At 42.0% G+C, this 20965-nt stretch overlaps 1 protein-coding gene across 1 annotated transcript in view; it reads left to right on the forward strand.

The window, feature by feature from the left end:
- LOC126210153 (NPC intracellular cholesterol transporter 2 homolog a-like) overlaps positions 1-20965 on the forward strand; it is a 94162-nt gene that overhangs the window by 16813 nt on the left and 56384 nt on the right. Inside the window, exon 2 of the mRNA XM_049939304.1 lies at positions 19341-19454. Within this exon, the coding sequence (XP_049795261.1) occupies positions 19341-19454 (114 nt within the window). The remainder of the gene's footprint in view (positions 1-19340; positions 19455-20965) is intronic.

Raw genomic sequence — 20965 nt, forward strand, 5'->3', positions numbered from 1 at the left:
CCAGCTCTTCATTCACATGAATTTTTGAGTGCTATTGATAAGGGATTTCAGATCGATTCCGTATTCTTGGATTTCCGGAAGGCTTTTGACACTGTACCACACAAGCGGCGTGTAGTGAAATTGCGTGCTTATGGAATATCGTCTGTTATGTGACTGGATTTGTGATTTCCTGTCAGAGAGGTCACAGTTCACAGTAATTGACTTAGTCATCGAGTAAAACAGAAGTGATTTCTGGCGTTCCCCAAGGTAGTATTATAGGCCCTTTGCTGTTCCTTATCTATATAAACGATTTGGGAGACAATCTGAGCAGCCGTCTTAGGTGTTTGCAGATGACGTTGTCGTTTATCGACTAATAAAGTCATCAGAAGATCAAAACAAATTGCAAAACGATTTAGAAAAGATATCTGAATGGTACGAAAATTGACAGTTGACCCTAAATAATGAAAAGTGTGAGGTCATCCACATGAGTGCTAAAAGGAACTCGTTAAACTTCGGTTACACGATAAATTAGTCTAATCTAAAAGCCGTAAATTCAACTAAATACCTAGGTATTGCAATTACAAACAACTTAAATTGGAAGGAACACATAGAAAATGTTGTGGGGAAGGCTAACCAAAGACTGCATTTTATTGGCAGGACACTTAGAAAATGTAACAGATCTACTAAGGAGACTGCCTACACTACGCTTGTCCGTCCTCTTTTAGAATACTGCTGCGCGGTGTGAGACATTAGAATAGATAAGACTGACGGAGTACATTGAAAAAGTTCGAAGAAAGGCAGCACGTTTTGTATTATCGCGAAATATGGGAGAGAGTGTCACAGAAATGATACTGGATTTAGGCTGGAAATCATTAAAAGAAAGGCGTTTTTCATTGCGACGGAATCTTCTCTAAAAATTCCTATCACCAACTTCCTCTTCCGAATGCGAAAATATTTTGTTAACATCAACCTACATAGGGAGGAACAATCACTACGATAAAATAAGGGAAATCAGAGCTCGTACGGAACGATATAGGAGTTCATTCCTTTCGCGCGCTATACGAGATTGAAATAATAGAGAATTGTGAAGGTGGTTCGATGAACCCTCTGCCAGGCACTTAAATGTGATTTGCAGAGTACCCATGTAGATGTAAATCTAATGACTGCCCTTAAAATATTAGTGTTTTTTGTAGTATACAACTTATATCGGATCTCGACTTTTTCTTGCATTTATATATATATTTCCGCCTCCTTCTCACTTGAGATTCTAATATCCTTAGTTATTCATGGCTTACTTGCTTTTTCAAAGATCTCCTTAATAACTTTTTAGGGAGGCAACTTACAAATACTAACAAAACATTTAGTGCGGAATAGATTGAATTTCACATTAGTGTCTCTTTCTGTGTATACCTCATCTCACACCATCTCTTTTTAAATTACTCTTAAAACATTGTTCCTCATTAAGAAGGCTCGCTATTTTGTATGACCCTGCCTTTGGGATGTAAGGTGCTATTGTTTGTTTCCATTAATTGTGTATCATGATCAGATAGTCAAATAACAATGGCGTACACATTAACTGTTTCAGTCTGAGCAGTATCTATAAAAATGTCATCACTTATCTTGGTACACCAGATGTGGAAAACTAAGTACTGAAATTATTCTGAAACACCCAGACAATGATTCTAGCTCATTCTTTCTGCCCGTATCTTTAAAGATATCTACACTGAAATCTCCACAAGTTACTGTTTCTTCTTGCCTGACGGGTAGTACAATAATACACCTCCATTTCTCATAAGTAGCTGAAAGTTTCCTGGCGGGAATCTGTAGCCTGTCACAATTACCAGAGAAATGTTCTCGTAATATCTCACAAGCACATGCTTCTAGATTGTAATCAACACAAAAATTATTTCAATATTTTTGACTTCGTGTTCAGCTTTTACATACGGCACAATTCTTCCTCTTAACTCTACACGAAAATGATGCTACTGTGTAATCTCTCCTATTTATCTTCCCCATCTCTGTCACCATTCAGTGTTCAGAGAGGCACACCACATCTATGGGTTCGGAATTTTCCACATCCTGTAAGCGTAGATGAAGAATCTGTGTCTTGTTTTCAACCTCCTAATGTTCTGGTGAAGTAAATTAAGTCTACTTTTCTGAAAACTTTTACACTGGGGAAGTAGCGTTAAAAGGGATTCATATGTCAAGATGTTTTGATTTAAATATCTTTGAAGCAGCCAGATAAGTCGAAAAGCGTGTTTCCTTCACAATCGTATCGATGCCCAGGAGATACTGACCTTTCTTGTGATACGGTAGGAGCATTTTTCGTTCTGGTTCCCAACTATTTCTGTACCATACTTCATCATCAGTCTGCCATACCTTGGCAACCGATACAGATTTATTTGATTCGGGCGACGGCTGATCCGTTTTTTATTGTCTTTCGGACCAGGTTGCTTATATCGTGTAAGTGGATAAAGCTTTCGCAAAACAGGACGACGATTGATTACCTTAATTTGTCTACCTTCTTAAAAGAAATTTGAACCGATTCGCAGAAATTTGAAACACATAAATACCGCCAGGGAAAAATCACAAAAAACGTGTTTTTGAACGTAAAATAAAAAAAGCTACATTTTAAAAAGCACGTCCTCAATTTTATCGTAGGACCGCATTTTTTCATTTATTTTAATCAGTTTAAACCGCCTCGGCGCATTCAGTTTGCGTAAGAACGAATTTTGCGAATTACATTTAGCTCGACTTTAAACAATCGTATGTAGATAATGGATGAAGATTACTGGATAAAAAATGTTTCAGTTTGAGCTTATCCATTTATCTACCATAGCGCTAAGTTTGAAGCAGTTCGTACAAATTCAAAGTACAGAAATGGCGCGCATCAGAAACCGCCCAGAAAAACGTGATTTTAGCACGTATTTGTAACTAAAATCGGAACGGTGCATATACCAATGGATTCGTTAGCTGACCATTAATTTCAGCCCAGTTAACATCTTTTGCAAAATGGATTAATCAATTCGCACAATTTTCCTGGGCAGCAACTCCGGTTCGTCGTTCAAACCTTGCTTAATGTACTGTAACAGCTATAGTAAGAAAGATGTTCGGACGGCTGTGCGAATGACTACTGATCCGTGGTAAACTGAAAACTTTTCACTCCATGTCCCCAGCTCAAGTAGGAAGGAAGCACCGAGACGCCCCACACGGTTTTTGTGCGCGCGGCGCAGTCAAACATTTTTCTTCACTGTTTCAGACTTTAACGATTAGTATCAAACATGGGCCTTAACTTGAAAAAACGTTTCTGAGAATGCTCGTGTGCAGCACAGTTTTGTGTGGTAGTGAATCATGGATTGCAGGAAAACCAGAACAGAAGAGGTCGAAGCGTTTGAGATGATACTGAAATATAGGTGGACTGATAAGAGAAGGAACAAGGAGGTTATCCACAGAATCGACGGAGAAATTAATGTATGGAAAACAAAACAAAATTAAAACAATTGCAGCCCTCGGTCGAAAAAATGAAGTTCAAATTGCTCTGAGCACTATGGGACTCAACTTCTGAGGTCATCAGTCACCCAGAACTTAGAACTACTTAAACTTAACCAACCGAAGGACAACACACACATCCATGCCCGACGCAGGATTCGAACCTGCGACCGTAGCGGTCTCGCGGTTCCAGACTGTAGCGCCTAGAACCGCACGGCCACTCCGACCGGCGAGTGTGATTTGGCGCTGTTCAAAACAGAAAGAGAAGCATTTCCGAGAATAGATCAAAACCAACGATTCTGCAATGCTCTTTTCGCAGGAGCGTCAATGTGGAGCTCCGGATGACGCAAGGTTGGAAGTACAGAGGACTCTGAACCAGGCAAAGAAGAGGGCACGAGAGGAAAATACGTCTATTTCCAAAATCTGTTCAGAGGAGCTAGGTAGCTTGCATAATCGAGGGTACGACTTTGTGTCAGAAATGCCAGAGCAACGAACAACGAAGGGAACGTTATACAAGCAAAGAGCAAAGTCGCAGAGAAGTCAAAGGGATCCAGAGACAAGAGAAGAGATTGAACTTGAAACAGAGCTATTAACTATGAATGATGACAGCAGTTTCCTATTAAGCGACGATAAATTCAGACAGGATAATAGTTTTTTGTGGAAGAGCAAGGAGAGAGGCTCTAAGAAGTAAACAAGACATTTCTATGGATGGTACGTTCAAGTGCAGCAGCAAACAGTTTTCACAGATATATACAATTCATGCAGATTTTGGAAGTAACAAAAATGAGACTAATATCTACCCAGTTGCATTTCCATTGTTACCAAATAAAAGGAAAGAGACATATCTGACTTTTCAGAAATGTGCTGGAAAATATTCCAGAATGGAACCCTCCAAGTTTGACTGCAGATTTTGAGTCAGCAGCGATTCATGTGTTACCAACTTCCTCAGTGCATGTATGCTATTTCCACATCAGAAAGTCTCTGGAGGAAAGTACAGGATCTTGGACTCCACGCGAATACAAAGAAACTGAAGAAGTGGGGCAGCAAATTCGCATGCGTGCTGCGCTGGCGTTTCTACGGCCTGAAGATGTATGTGATGGCTGGCTGGAGATACATTCACAGGCACCGGATGTTCCTAGGCTTTCTAACTTTCTCGACTGTTTTGTAGAGACATGGTTGGAAATTGAAGAAAACCCTATCAGCCTTTGGAGCTGCTACAGACGGCTCAATCGAACGACTAACTCCGTAGTTATACAGGGTGATTCAAAAAGAATACCACAACTTTAAAAATGTGTATTTAATGAAAGAAACATAATATAACCTTCTGTTATACATCATTACAAAGAGTATTTAAAAAGGTTTTTTTCACTCAAAAACAAGTTCAGAGATGTTCAATATGGCCCCCTCCAGACACACGAGCAATATCAACCTGATACTCCAACTCGTTCCGCACTCTCTGTAGCATATCAGGCGTAACAGTTTGGATAGCTGCTGTTATTTCTCGTTTCAAATCATCAATGGTGGCTGGGAGAGGTGGCCAAAACACCATATCGTTAACATACCCCCATAAGAAAAAATCGCAGGGGGTAAGATCAGGGCTTCTTGGAGGCCAGTGATGAAGTGCTCTGTCACGGGCTGCCTGGCGGCCGATCCATCGCCTCGGGTAGTTGACGTTCAGGTTTCATAACTAACCATTTGCGTAGGACTCTCCATACAGTTGATTGTGGAATTTGCAGCTCTCTGCTAGCTCTGCGAGTCGATTTTCCTGGGCTGCGAACAAATGCTTGCTGGATGCGTGCTACATTTTCATCACTCGTTCTCGGCCGTCCAGAACTTTTCCCTTTGCACAAACACCCATTCTCTGTAAACTGTTTATACCAACGTTTAATACACCACCTATCAGGAGGTTTAACACCATACTTCGTTCGAAATGCACGCTGAACAACTGTCGTCGATTCACTTCTGCCGTACTCAATAACACAAAAAGCTTTCTGTTGAGCGGTCGCCATCTTAGCATCAACTGACGCTGACGCCTAGTCAACAGCGCCTCAAGCGAACAAATGTAAAACTAAATGAAACTTTATAGCTCCCTTAATTCGCCGACAGATAGTGCTTAGCTCTGCCTTTTGTCGTTGCAGAGTTTTAAATTCCTAAAGTTGTGGTATTCTTTTTGAATCACCCTGTATATTAATAATACGCTTTCCAAACCAAATCCTAAAATTAGTGATGTAATTACTTGCATGAAAACGGAAGCAGAAAATTAAACGTGCGCGTTAATGATAACAGAGCTGAGTATGGAAGGTAAAAGAAAGAAAACAGTCTACATGAAACTGGATGAAAGGCAGGAGAAAATATTGAAAAGGCAGACACAAGCGATACCAAAGGTAATGCCTGTTGGTAACAGCCAAAAACATATTGCACTGTCAAATTCAAAATTACTGAAGACGTTGTATATGAAACATACATCAACTCGAATCGGGAAGGAGTAAGGACGGCATCGAGTATGAGAAGAAGCATCGTTATTTATGTAAGGAGCTACTGTGCTGACAAGTTTTTTATGAAACAATAAAATACCGATAACTTACATGCATTTACAATTGCCATTAAATTCCGTTGCTCAACGAAATTAAAATACAGGGGGGTATAAATTAGTTATGCAAAACCAAACTGTAATTGTGAAAATGGTACATAACTTACAGAAATGATTGATACCGCATTGAATGCAGCGTATCTTCAAGTTTTATTCCCGCAGCACTGTTAGTTCCCGACGTTCCTGGTAGGTGGCTTGCGCGAATGATTTACTCCGACAGTCATCATGGAGTCGTATAATGGTGCAGAGCGTGCGCAGTGTTTGTGATATCGTGGCCACCTCGATCACCTGATTGAACCCCAATGGACTTCTGTGTATGGGATTGCTTTAAAGACAGTGACTGTTCCCCACTTCTGGGAAACGTCGATGATCTGCGACAACGTTATAATGCAAGCAACTGCCACAACACTTCAATACTTGCTTCGTAGGATTTGGCAGGAAATTGGAGATGGAACATTTGTCATGTTGCAGGAGGTTGCCGCATTGAACACTGGTAAGTAAAACTTGATGATATGCTGCATCAATTGCTGTATCAAACAGTCCTGTGGGTTATTTACCTTTCCACAAAGGTTAATTTTATATAACTAAATTGGTAAATACACTGAACGACATTTAAAATTCTAGGTGTTTAGAAAATTATTTATAAATAACTGAACAGTAATGGAAAAGATAATGTTTAACAAGCTTTATGCTGTAACCCTTTCGTGGGCAAAATTATTGAGCAGTTTTTTTAATGAATGGAGAGCAGATAGTAGTTAACAGATAGGTATATTTATCATACAGAATATCAAATTTGCTCCAACTGTGAAAGTGAGGTCACACAACAAGGTGGGAAGTATTCTTCCCACTGCCCTTCCTTGGAGTTAAATGACAAAAAAACCTTTTTCAATATATGTCATATTTATTTCATAAATTAACTTCTCTTGTTACAATGGTTGTTCACAATTAGTTTCCATGAAATTGTCTGAAACATGGGTCTATGCAAAGTGGTATTTGACAATATGTACAAACACAGCGAGTGCTCTTTTCCGCAGCTTTGGTACTACAATGACGGCACGTCCAGTAGGTTCCTCCTAAAATGGGTTGATGCTCCCCTACAGCCACATGACGAAAATCTTCAGGTACTTTACCCCTTTTTGCGAGAAAGACGGGTTTTTGTCCACACCTTTTTTGGGATGAGAAGCCAGCGATCAATTGTCTGGCTAGATGGATCCTGTATGTGAGCTGATCATGCTGTCCACTTTCTCTTTTACTTATTTTCCACAGGATAAAACTGTTCACTGCAGCAGCGTCCACCAGGAAATAAAATATTCTGTGCCACCATTTTACAGAACGTCTGCCAAAAGCATTTCTTTCTTGTAATTGATCAAACTTATCGACACCACCCATTATTTTGTTGTCTTCTGCCACATCATCAGGACAAGAAATCTTTGTACCAGTACCATCCTTGTTTTTCCTTTTAACTGTGGCTATTTCTCATGGGTCATGAATTGAGGACAGAAAAGTGACTAGACGGTTATCCATCTATTTTACTGCAGAAACGGCTCCTTTTGTTTCAAACTGGAATTCTCCTCGTTCCAATTTTACATTTTCCTTCATAAATTTGGGTAAACACTATAGCTTTGAGGAAAAAATCACAAAATGTCACGCAAACGGCACTGAAAGGCTCCTCTACAGAGCAACACTCAGCTATAGAATGCCTCTGCGCGAAGGCACAGCAAAAACGGCGGGAACTTCCGATTGGAAGTAGTACCCTATACTGTTCACTAGGTGGTAGCACCGTACAGAGGTGAGAACTGTGAATCCCATGGGACTCGGAGCGAGTTCATTGTAGTGGGAAGCATGTTTCCCACGGCTTACGAAAGGCATAAAACAGCCAAGTTTAGGGAAATTTATATGTATTTGTGCAACTTAACAAACATGCAAACTGTTGTGGATTGGCAGGAGAGCCAACCCACGAATTTTAGAGGAAGCCGAAAGGCACGCGTTTAAGCTCACACAGGCTGGCGTGAGGTCTGGAACAGGACAAGGAATTTAGACTTCAGAAAAAAAGAGGTAACTGGTGGAATACTTAACTTTAATCCATTAATGTTGAACGTAGCTCTTGTCTGTACCTTATTTACAATATCAATAGTAACTGAACATGGCGCCTTGCTAGGTCGTAGCAAATGACGTAGCTGAAGGCTATACTAACTATCGTCTCGGCAAATGAGAGCGTATTTTGTCAGTGAACCATCGCTAGCAAAGTCGGCTGTACAACTGGGGCGAGTGCTAGGAAGTCTCTCTAGACCTGCCGTGTGGCGGCGCTCGGTCTGCAATCTCTGATAGTGGCGACACGCGGGTCCGACGTATACTACTGGACCGCGGCCGATTTAAAGGCTACCACCTAGCAAGTGTGGTGTCTGGCGGTGACACCACACTAACACTACAAAAAATATCAGGTTCAGCTGAGCTCGAAGAGCCACATGAAATTTCATCTAAATCTGGAGTGATAAGGGACGCATGGAACAACGAAGGTATCTTACAACAAAGACTTGATTATATCTGTCAATACGAGCACGACACGGATAGCTGTACTGAAAAATGGGTTAAAATGGCTCTGAGCACTATGGGACTCAACTTCTGAGGTCATTAGTCCCCTAGAACTTAGAACTACTTAAACCTAACTAACCTAAGGACATCACAGGATTCGAACCTGCGACCGTAGCGGTCTCGCTACTTGAATGAAATTTTCATTCAAGTAATATGTTGTTTGACGTTTCCCGAAATTTCAATAGCAAATATATCTGTGGTGCACAACGCCTCTCTTGTAACGTCTGTCGATGGAGTTTGCTGAGCATCTCCATGACGGCCTTACGCCGACTAAACGATCCCGTGACGAAACGCGCCGCTCTTCTTTGGATCTTCTCTATCTGTTCTATCAGTCCTATCTGGTTGGGATCCCAGACAGATGAACGATACTGAAGAGTGGGTCGAACGAGCGCCTTACAAGCCACTTCCTTCCTGGACGAGTTACATCCCCTTAATATTCTTCCTATGAATCTGAGTTTGGCATTAGCTTTCCCACTATATGTTTTATGTGCTCATTCGCTCCGGCTAGTTACGCCTAGATATTTTACGGCAGACTCTGTCTCCAACAGTTTGTCATCATTAGTGTAGCTGTACAGTGATAGATTTATTTTCCTATTTATGCGCAATATGTTACATTTATTTACGTTCAGCGTCAGCTACCACAACCTGCACCATTCATCAATTCTCTGGAGGCCATTCTGCATTTGTTATAGAGAACCGCACCATCTCGAACAGGCTTAGAGAGCATCCGATGCTTTACACTATAGCATTGTAAACAATAAAGGACCTGTCAAGCTCGCTTGGGTACTCCGGAAATTACGTCTGTCGATTTTGTTCCGTTAAGAACGACGTGTTCAGTTCTGTCTGCAAGAAGTCTTGAATCCAGTCGCAAACCTGCTCCGATACGCGATAAACTCGTATTTTTTCACTAAATGGCAGTGCGGGACGCAGTCAAATGCCGTCCTGAAGTCAAGGAACTCGGCACCAATCTGGACACCATCGTCTACGGCGCTGTGGATCTCATGGAGCAACAGAGCGAGTCGAGTTTCGCAGGATCTCTGTTTGCGGTACCCATGTTGCTTTTTATAAAGGAGATTTTTCTTCTCCAGGAACGTCACAATTCTTGCGAATAAAATGTTTTCCATAATTCTACAACATATTGACGTCAACGATATATGTCTATAATTGTGTGCATCTGTGCACGGCCCTACTTAAAAACGGGAGTGACCTGCGTTTTCTTCCAGTCGCTAGGTACCCTTCATTGCTCAAGCAATCTACCATAAGTTTTTGTTAGAATGAGAGCAACATTGCTTCACATAATCTTTGAAGAATCTTCTAGGTATCTCACCTGGTCCTGATGATTTCATAAGTAATACAAGAAGACCAAAGAATTGGAGGGTGATTCAGCGTAATTGAATGTGTTCCAAACCACGTAGGAAGGGCAGGAACCGTGAGGACGAGCTGACCGATATCTGAACATGTACACTGAAACATCCCCTTAGAAAAATTGTGCATGACTGTGTTTAAACTGACACATAATATTTTTGGCGCAACGCAATCTGACTTTCAAAAATCCCTACAAAAGAATGGCCCTGACTAACATTAACCTATACCTTTCACAAATCACTTACCTCACCAAAAATCTTCGTTACTCGAACTACTGCAATACAGCGAGCGCCACTACTGCCAGCTAAATAAAAGATTCAAACTACTGAAGGCACTAACTAGTGATAGGCATAGTTAGCAAATGAAAGATTTTGATAGAGAACAAACAATGTATTTACCTTAATAGTGTTGAAAAATCATAATATACATAGCAGTTCGTGACATCCAGTCTTACAAATTTCAAAACTCCGCCATTTCTCTCCCCACATCCACCACTGCTGGCGGCTCACCTCCAACTGCGCAACGCTACGCGCTGTTCACATCCAGCTGCCCAACACTACAACGGCAGACAACAATGCAAACCAACCACAGACTGCACACAGCACAGCCAGTGATTTTCATACAGAGCGCTACGTGGCGTTACCAATAACAAAACCTAAACAGCCTACTTACAACACTAAAGAGCCAAAAAAACTGGTACATCTCCCAAATATCTTGTAGGTCCCCCGCGAACACGCAGAAGTGCCGCAACATGACGTGGATGGACTCCGGTAAGGTCTGAAGTAGTGCTGGAGGGAACTGACACCATGAATCCTGCAGGGCTGTCCATAAATCCGTAAGATTACGTGGAAGTGGAGATCTCTTCTGAACAGCACGTTGCAAGGCATCCCAGATATGCTCAATAATTTTCATGTCTGGGGAGCTTGGTCACCAGCAGAAGTCTTTGAACTCAGAAGAGTATCCCTGTAGCCACTCCGTAGTAATTGTGGACGTGTAGGGTGTCGCATTGTCTGCTGGAATTGTCCAAGTCCGTAGGAATGCACAATGGACATGAATGGATGCAGGTGATCAGACAAGATGCTTACGTACGTGTCGCCTGTCAGAGTAGTATCTGGATGTATGACGGGTCCCATATCACTCCAATTGCATACGCTCCACACCATTAAAAAGCCTACACCAGCTTGAACAGTCCCCTGCTGACATGCATGATTCATGGATTCATGAGGTTGTCTCCATACCCGCTCGATACAATTTGAAGCCCGCATCTCGTGGTCGTGCGGTAGCGTTCTCGCTTCCCACGCCCGGGTTCCCGGGTTCGATTCCCGGCGGGGTCAGGGATTTCCTCTGCCTCGTGATGGCTGGGTGTTGTGTGCTGTCCTTAGGTTAGTTAGGTTTAAGTAGTTCTAAGTTCTAGGGGACTTATGACCACAGCAGTTGAGTCCCATAGTGCTCAGAGCCATTTGAACCATTTTACAATTTGAAGTGAGACTTCGTCCGACCGGGCAACATGTTTCCAATCGTCAACAGTCCAATTTCAGTTGTGACGCGCCCAGCCTAGGAGTAAAGCTTTGTGTCGTGCAGTCATCGAGAGTAAACGAGTGTGTCTTCGGCCCCGAAAGCCCATATCGATGATGTTCCGTTGAATGGTTCACACGCTGACACTTGTTGATTGACGAGCACTGAAATCTGCAGCAATTTGAGGAAGGGTTGCTCTTCAGTCACGTTGAAGGATTCTCTTCAGTCGTCGTTGGTCCCGTTCTTGCAGATCCTTTTCCGGCCGCTGCGGTGTCGGTGATTTCGTGTTTTACCGGATTCCTGATATTCACGGTACACACGTGAAATTGTACAGGAAAATCCCCACTTCATCGCTACCTTGGAGATGCTATGTCCCATCGCTCGTGCGCCGACTATAACACCACGTTCAAACTCACTTAAATCCTAATAACCTGGCACTGCAACAGCAGTAACCGCGCCAGACGCTTGTTGTCTTATACAGGGTGTTACAAAAAGATACGGCCAAACTTTCAGGAAACATTTCTCACACACAAATAAAGAAAATATGTTATGTGGACATGTGTCCGGAAACGCTTACTTTCCATGTTAGAGCTCATTTTATTACTTCTCTTCAAATCACATTAACCATGGAATGGAAACACACAGCAACAGAACGTACCAGCGTGACGTCAAACACTTTGTTACAGGAAATGTTCAAAATGTCCTCCGTTAGCGAGGATACATGCATCCACCCTCCGTCGCATGGAATCCCTGATGCGCTGATGCAGCCCTGGAGAATGCCGTATTGTTATCACAGCCGTCCACAATACGAGCACGAAGAGTCTCTACATTTGGTACCGGGGTTGCGTAGACAAAGCTTTCAAATGCCCCCATAAATGAAAGTCAAGAGGGTTGAGGTCAGGAGAGCGTGTAGGCCATGGAATTGTTCCGCCTCTACCAATCCATCGGTCACCGAATCTGTTGTTGAGAAGCGTACGAACACTTCGACTGAAATGTGCAAGAGCTCCATCGTGCATGAACCACATGTTGTGTCGTACTTGTAAAGGCACATGTTCTAGCAGCACAGGTAGAGTATCCCGTATGAAATCATGATAACGTGCTCCATTGAACGTAGGTGGAAGAACATGGGGCCCAATCAAGTCATCACCAACAATGCCTGCCCAAACGTTCACAGAAAATCTGTGTTGATGACGTGATTGCACAATTGCGTGCGGATTCTCGTCAGCCCACACATGTTGATTGTGAAAATTTACAATTTGATCACGTTGGAATGAAGCCTCATCCGTAAAGAGAACATTTGCACTGAAATGAGGATTGACACATTGTTGGATGAACCATTCGCAGAAGTGTACCCGTGGAGGCCAATCAGCTGCTGATAGTGCCTGCACACGCTGTACATGGTACGCAAACATCTGGTTGTCCCTTAGCACTCTCCATACAGTGACGTGGTCAACGTTACCTTGTACAGCAGCAACTTCTCTGACGCTGACATTAGGGTTATCGTCAACTGCACGAAGAATTGCCTCGTCCATTGCAGGTGTCCTCGTCGTTCTAGGTCTTCCCCAGTCGCGAGTCATAGGCTGGAATGTTCCGTGCTCCCTAAGTCGCCGATCAATTGCTTCGAACGTCTTCCTGTCGGGACACCCTCGTTCTGGAAATCTGTCTCGATACAAACGTACCGCGCCACGGCTATTGCCCCGTGCTAATCCATACATCAAATGGGCACTGCCAACTCCGCATTTGTAAACATTGCACTGACTGCAAAACCACGTTCGTGATGAACACTAACCTGTTGATGCTACGTACTTCTCTTCAAATCACATTAACCATGGAATGGAAACACACAGCAACAGAACGTACCAGCACTGTAGAGCAATGATTCGCATGTCAACACAAGCACCGAAGTCAACATTACTTTCCTTCAATTGGGCCAACTGGCGGTGAATCGAGGAAGTACAGTACATACTGACGAAACTAAAATGAGCTCTAACATGGAAATTAAGCGTTTCCGGACACATGTCCACATAGCATCTTTTGTTTGTGTGTGAGGAATGTTTCCTGTAAGTTTGGCCCTATCTTTTTGTAACACCCTGTATAGCCAGTTGTTGCTGACCGCAGCGCCGCATCCTGTCTGTTTACGTATCTCTGTAATTGAATACGCATGCCTCAAAAATGGCTCAAATGGCTCCAAGCACTATTGGACTTAACATCTGGGACTTAGAACTACTTAAACCTAACTAACCTAAGGACATCACACACATCCATGCCCGAGGCAGGGTTCTAACCTGCGACCGCAGCAGCAGCGCGGTTCCCGACTAAAGCGCATAGAACTGCTCGGCCACAGCGTCCGGCAAATACTCATGCCTATACCAGTTTCTTTGGCGCTTCAGAATATGTATACTATTATTTAAATTAGTTGTCCCTTGACAGGCAACGGGCTGCAGGGCTTCTGCCACCAATAAACCAATGGCAGCCGGCGCTGTCGGCTGCCACTGCGTTGCCACTTCGCTCTGCTGAGCTAACTAAGGCATTGTGCCAGCCAGTCCTCTGCGAGCCGTTGTAGACGTGCGGGTGAAAGATTTGAGTGACTTGTAGCTTCGCATGTTTACGATGTCTGATGAAAGCAGTCGCAAGAGAGGGAGGCCGAGGCTGCACAGTCTTCGGAAACCTCCAACAAAGTGGCGGACATGGCGTCGTTATACGCAGTCAGGCGCGTGAATACGTGTGTTCCTTAAGGGGGAGAGAGAGAGAGAGAGAGAGAGAGAGAGAGAGAGAGAGAGAGAGGGATGCAAGAGGGCTTCTCGTTCCTTTGGATAAGGTGGCGGAGCGAACTGCAGCTGCTTTGCAAGTTAACGAACGATCAGTAATAAGAATCTGCAAGGAGAAATTCACGAAAGAAGGCTCAAGTGAATCATGTAACTTGGAGACACCTGGGAAAAAGAGGCGACTAGAGAAGAGGGTCACAAAACTTGGCTCTTTTCAGGAAGATACCTTTCGTCGTCAAATATACGCATTTTATTCCAGGAAGTAGATCCAACACTCAAAAAACTACATGCTACCCTCACAGCGGCTGACCTGTTCCAGGGTAGTAAATCGTCTTTGTTACGACCCGTGAAAATGTTCGGATTCCGCTATAAATCCATCTCTGGCAGAAAGTTACTAATAGAACGCTAAGGTATTGCAGCCTGGCGATGCCGCTTTCTTAGAGAATTAGTGGTGACAAATTTTGATGATATCGTTTGGCTTGATGAAACGTGGGTGATTGCAGGACACAGTTTAAAAAAAGGCTGGACAGACGGTAGCGGTAGTATGGCAGCTCCGATCGGCAGAGGAAAAAGGATAATTGTAGCACATGCCGGAAATTCAAAAGGTTTCATTCCAAAATTGTCTGCTGCTATTCAGTTCAAGTAAGACCTGCGACTACCACGAAGAGATGAGCCACAATACTTTCGTGAAATGGTTTGAAGACTGTCTGCTCCAGAACTTAACAAAAAACTGTATCATTGTTATGGATAACGCTCCTTAACACTCAGTAATACAAGATAAATCACCCACAAAGGCAACGAGGAAAAACGACTTTGTTAGCTGGTTACAGAAACATAAGGTACAGTTCGACAGTAATTTGACAAGCGCAGAATTATTAGAACTTGTATCGCAACACAAGTCGAAGAACCCGATTTACATTGTGGATGAAGTGGCAAAAAAATACGGGCATAAAGTGCTCAGATTGCCTCCTTACCATTGCCATTTCAACGCAATAGAGCAGATTTGGGCTCAGGTTAAACGGCATATTGCAGTGAAATTCACATTAACCGAAGTGGAACGCCTTTTGAAAGAGGCAGTTGAAATTGTGACATCGGAAGACTGGCAGAAGGTAGTGCATCACGGGAAAGGAGTGATAAGGGACGCATGGAACAATGAAGGGTCGAAGACTTGATTATATCTGTCAATACGAGCACGACACGGATAGCTCTACTGAAAAATGGGTTCAAATGGCTCTGAGCACTATGGGACTCAACTTCTGAGGTCATTAGTCCCCTAGAACTTAGAACTACTTAAACCTAACTAACCTAAGGACATCACAGGATTCGAACCTGTGACCGTAGCGGTCTCGCTAGTTCCACTGACTGACTGAATTGAACGGTGTTTTCGCATTGTCTGATTAGTGTGTAGTGTACTTACCGCCATTAAATATTGTGTTTGTGAATTTATTTTGATTAATTCTTATTCTTGTTGTGAGATTAAGAAATACTGTTTGGCCAGCTCTCGTCATCTCCTTACGGTAAGTTAGACTGAATTTTAATTCTATTTCATTTTGTATATACACCAAGATGATATTCAATGTGTGTAATAGTTTTCGAAATTTGCATTCTAAAGAAGAAAACTTTTCCGGACGCGAAAATTTCTCATACTTCAATAGTTAATGTAACAGCGGCCATAATTAAAATTAAGAAAAGATATTTGATATGCTTATAGAAACCACTGAGGCCGATACTGTTTGTAAATTTCAAAATATTTACATGATATTTACAGGAGATAGAGATTTTAAACGTCATACTTGTTACGATTTCAGTACTGATAGGGTTGCTTAAAAACGCAGTTTTCAGAAATTTATATACAGGAAACGTAATGCACTACGGAAACTTTTAAGGATTCTTTGCCGAGTGCATTATTTTTGTAATGAATGGAAAAAAAATATTTTGCTGTGACACCAATAGTTTTTCAGTAATGACGTGATAAGTTAGAAGCTGTTTGCGAAATCGAGAATTTAAATGGTTTCAAACGAATTAACGTAACTCTTGTCCTAATTAAAATTAAGAATAGATATTAGACAGATTGACAGACATTGCAGAGATATACATCATATGTGGTTTTGAAATTTTTTACTTGCTTTTTGTAGAAGATACAGGCTTTAAAACGCTTTTCTATCGCCGGGGGGATAGAAACAAGGAAGGATGTAAATTACGATCCCGTGTATTGCACACTACAGTCATTCGCCCTGTTGGGAACTCGTTTGCGAGTAATTGACGAAAAAAGTCGTAATTTTGTGTAATACTGAACAGCGCTAAAAAGCTGCGTTTGTGGCATGGTGTAATAGGTAGGATATCCCCTTTGCTTGTAGGAGATTGTGGGTTCGAATTTTTTCAGGTGTAGTATGTTCTTTTATTTTTAAATGTTCGTCGAAGTGACTACGATTATCATTTTTATTCACTTAACTGATTTATATGTAATCTTTTAATTCCATTCGTTTGCACATAATTTTAATCGTAGTATCAACTTCTTCATTTGCTCCCATTTTCCCTCCCATTATTCTTTCTGCACTTCAAATCTTTGTTCGTGTGTTTTTAATTAATTTTATGTACTAATTTCGATTTAATTTCTTTTATCACCGTATTTTTTCATTCACATTATTGCGTTCATTATATCTATTTCTCATTTGATTGAATTTCGCTTTACTTATAAACCCGTCTTTCATTTGAATTTTCATCTGCGTTATTTTGTCCATAGTGAAATAGGTATTTAGGGCATGTTTTAAATGTTTGTGTAACGATAATCGTGCAAAAAAATTGCACCACTTGTAACAAAAATAACCAGTGCGCAAATATATTTCACCTTACGTTTTTAACTGATAAGATAGAAATTATTAAATATTTGAATACTGGAAATGAAGTCCCATGCTACTTGACAGAGCGTAGGGGAACGATGTCGGGAGACCCGCACCGCCGTACCAGGCAAGGTCCTAATGGAGGTGGTTTGCCGTTGCCTTCCTCCGAGCCAGTGTGCGATTTGCAGGGGGGGATGGGGGGGGGGGATTTACCCCCTCTGGATCAGACCATCCCCTCCACTGGTTTTAGTTTATGCATCCCAACCTGGGATGTTTATTTCCCATGCACTGGAGTAAAACTTTACATATAATTTAAATTTGTGGAGCCGAGCACTGAAAGTTTTTAATACAGTATTACTATTAATACTATTCTTATGCTCGGTTATTAATTTTGAAAAAGTGTTATGTAGTAGGTAAGCATTTCAAAACATTTAGAACTAAATGACAAGACGACGCACGCCACATTTCCGTAGCATGCCACAATGTTGCAAGACGTCGCCCCAGCGTAAACGAGGCTTTCTAAGCCACGTCTGTATTGCATGGTGGATGTGATGTGTTGCGTACGAAAGTAAAACCTGCAATCAGATCCAAACGACGTGGAAAACTGTGAAGAGGTGTCATCCTTCAGCAAGATAACGCTCGCCCACATTCTGCCAAACGGACAGCCGACGCAATAAAGGAGTTGAGATTCGAGGTGCTGGAACACCAGACCTGGCTCCAAGCGATTTTCACATATCTGGACCCTTAACGGAAGCACTACAGGGAAGAAGATTTGACAGTGGTGAAGACGTCATTGCCGCGGTGCAAAATTGGTTACAGATGCAACTGATGAACGTATTTTCTGATGAAATAAAAAAAACTCGTAAAACGTCGGGAAAACTGCATTGAAGGCCAGGGAGGTTACGTAGAAAAATAACGCATGTTTCAGTTTTCTATCATCAGAATATGTACAGCTTTTCACAAATGTGCCTTTACTTTTTGAATTCCCGTCGTATACCTGTATGTCGATGATTTTGTAAATAAGCTTCACTTATAATGTACTTTTAAAGATATAACAAGGGATGGCTTTTCTGATAGTGCATACGCGTGAATAGTGAGATTCGGCATTAATATCTATTTATAAATAACTGTTTAACCATGGCTAACGCCATGGTCAAAGCTAGTAACGTATATAATTTTATTAACCCCCTAAGACATCCCCCCCCCCCCCCCCCACTGGTAAAAGCACAAATCGCACACTGCTCCGAGCGTAGTGGGGATGAGTGACGATGATGAAGACAACACAACAACACCCAGTCATCTCGAGGCAGTTGAAAATCCCCGATCCCGCCGGGAACCGAACCCGAGACCCCGCGCTCGGGATAAATTTATATTTACAAAAATTCCAATTAGACAAAAAAATAAATGAAAAATTTGTTACGGTGATTAAAACGATTAGGCAAAGGAACAGCAATAAAAATTACATTTAAGCGAATTAATTGAATAGAAATAATGATCGAAATAATTTCGATAAAGTCCGCCTCCGTAGTGTAGCGGGAGCGTTACCGCCTACCACGCAAGGAGCCCGGGTTCGATTCCCAGCAAGGGACTGGGTGTTGTGTATCTTTCATCATCATTGACTCGCAAGTCGCCGACGTGGCGTCAACTAAAAATGACTTGCAATACGGCGGCCGAACTCCCCCGAATGGGGCCTCCCAGCCAACAATGCCATACGATCATTTCCATTTTCCATTTCGATAAAGACTTAAGGACCCTGACGAGATTCGAACCCACTATCTCCTGCATTTGAAAGTGTTCTCCTATCCATTACACAAGGCAACCACGCCACGTAATCCTGATTTTTCAACGATATTGAACACCACGCAAATTTCCAAATTCTTTATTCGTCAATTAACTCGCAAACGAGGACCCTCCAGGATGAATGGCTGCAGTGTGTGATACCTGGGATCGTAACCTAAGTACATCACCGTATAGATAGTTCCAGAAAGTCAATCGGACCGCTGTGGACCTCGTCTTAAGCAGAACCAAAAATACATAAAATTAAAAGTCGCCTCCCGCGCAATATCAAGTCGCAAATTAACTAATTGCAATTTTTTCTTTCTTTTTATCGTTGCCACATCCTATCCCAACTTTTTTTCTGGGCATTTTTGTACCAATCAGCAGTGTTAACCAGTCGTTTTCTTGTTGCTTTTTCCTCGTTTACAGATTCGGAAGTTGGCAAGTGCCTGCACGCGGCTGTGGAAAACTGTGACAGCGAGGCGGACCACTGCGTGCTGAAACGCGGCTCCAAAGCGACCATCACGATCGAATTCAGCCCCGGTAAGCAGGAGGACTGTTTATATTTTAGTAAATATCGGAAATCCGATATATCGATTTTTAAAAAACTATCATTGTCGCCTCATTACATCTTAAGAAGTATCGATATATCGACATATCGGCGGAGTGAATATCGACGTACCGGCCTATAAAGATATCGGCTGCACATTGTAAATATACTGCTGCTTTTAGAGCTGTATGTTTAAAGTACTGATTTATGATTAGATAGTCTGTAAATCAACAAGCTAGCGGCATGCCTGTTCCCCTTACAGCAAGAATTGGAAGAAAAACTACGCACGTTCACGCTCGGCGATAAACACTTAGCTAACAATGGTAACTGCATGCAAGTGTCACAATAAAGGGTGTCCGAAGGGTCCGTCGTTTGCTTTAGTCACATAACGGATTTGTCCGGAACACTTCGTGTCGACTTCTCTGTTTTCTCAGTTTTGCAAACGCCAGAGACCTAGCAGCTGTAGTGGCAAAATTGCGTGGTGAAGCTAAACTTTGCAGTTTCTGTTGGGAGCGCCGGGCTCCGGCTACGTCGCCATTTTCTCTCACACGCGTCCGCCCATCGTAGCGACAGTCTCGTTTTTAGGCTTTTGTTCATCTTTTTTGGCAACTGTTATTCAAGAATGTCGATGTAAAGATATAGCACACTACTTGCGTTATTTTTTTTTTCTTCACGCAACTGGCATTTTTTTTCTTCCAATCGGAAATGATGTTATTCCATTCATACCGCCACACTCCAGTGCAATAGGAGTCCTTCTTTTGCGCCACAATACTGCCTTCGCACAGTCAAAGATAAAGCTGGATGTGATGAAAGCTCACACAGTGAAAGTAAAATTATGTTCTACTGCAATTTCAAAAGAACAACTTCAAATATTTTCCGAAAATTTTGAAAAGATATAATACAAAATAAAAATATCAGCACTGGATATTGCCTTTTTATATCGGTGGTAAAACTTCTGCAGGCATATATCGACACTTACTAAAAAAATTTCGATATATCGATGTATTATGAACAGCCCCTGTGATTAGTCCGCATGCAACGCTTATCTTTGTCGAGTGAACGAGGACCACAACTACAGCAAACATGATTATATTTTAGACTTGGTTGTTTTGTCAAGAGATGCTGCCCAAAAACAATCCTTGACGTTTAATGTTATTTTAATGTGATCTTGCTGATGTGTAAGGAATGAATATACTTTTTGTTTGTATTGCACTTGCAGTCCAATAAAAATCACATGGGGGGCTAAGTATCTTGCTGAAAGTGTACACTATGAGAATCGACATAGTAAAACAATTTTCAGGTTTTTAATTTAAAACAGCAACCAGCCACATGTATCTTCCTGGGGACAAAACTCATAAAAAATAGAAACTTTACCTATTTTTAAATGCAGAACTTCTTGTTTATTTTATTGCACAAAACCAGTAACACCTGCAAAGCGAAACCCTAGGAGAGTAAGGAAACCTGTAAGAGTCATCTGGAGATTCTAACAACCCTACCACAACAA

Source organism: Schistocerca nitens, chromosome 10 (genome assembly GCF_023898315.1).
Source record: "Schistocerca nitens isolate TAMUIC-IGC-003100 chromosome 10, iqSchNite1.1, whole genome shotgun sequence".
Classification (NCBI taxonomy): Eukaryota; Metazoa; Arthropoda; class Insecta; order Orthoptera; family Acrididae; genus Schistocerca; species Schistocerca nitens.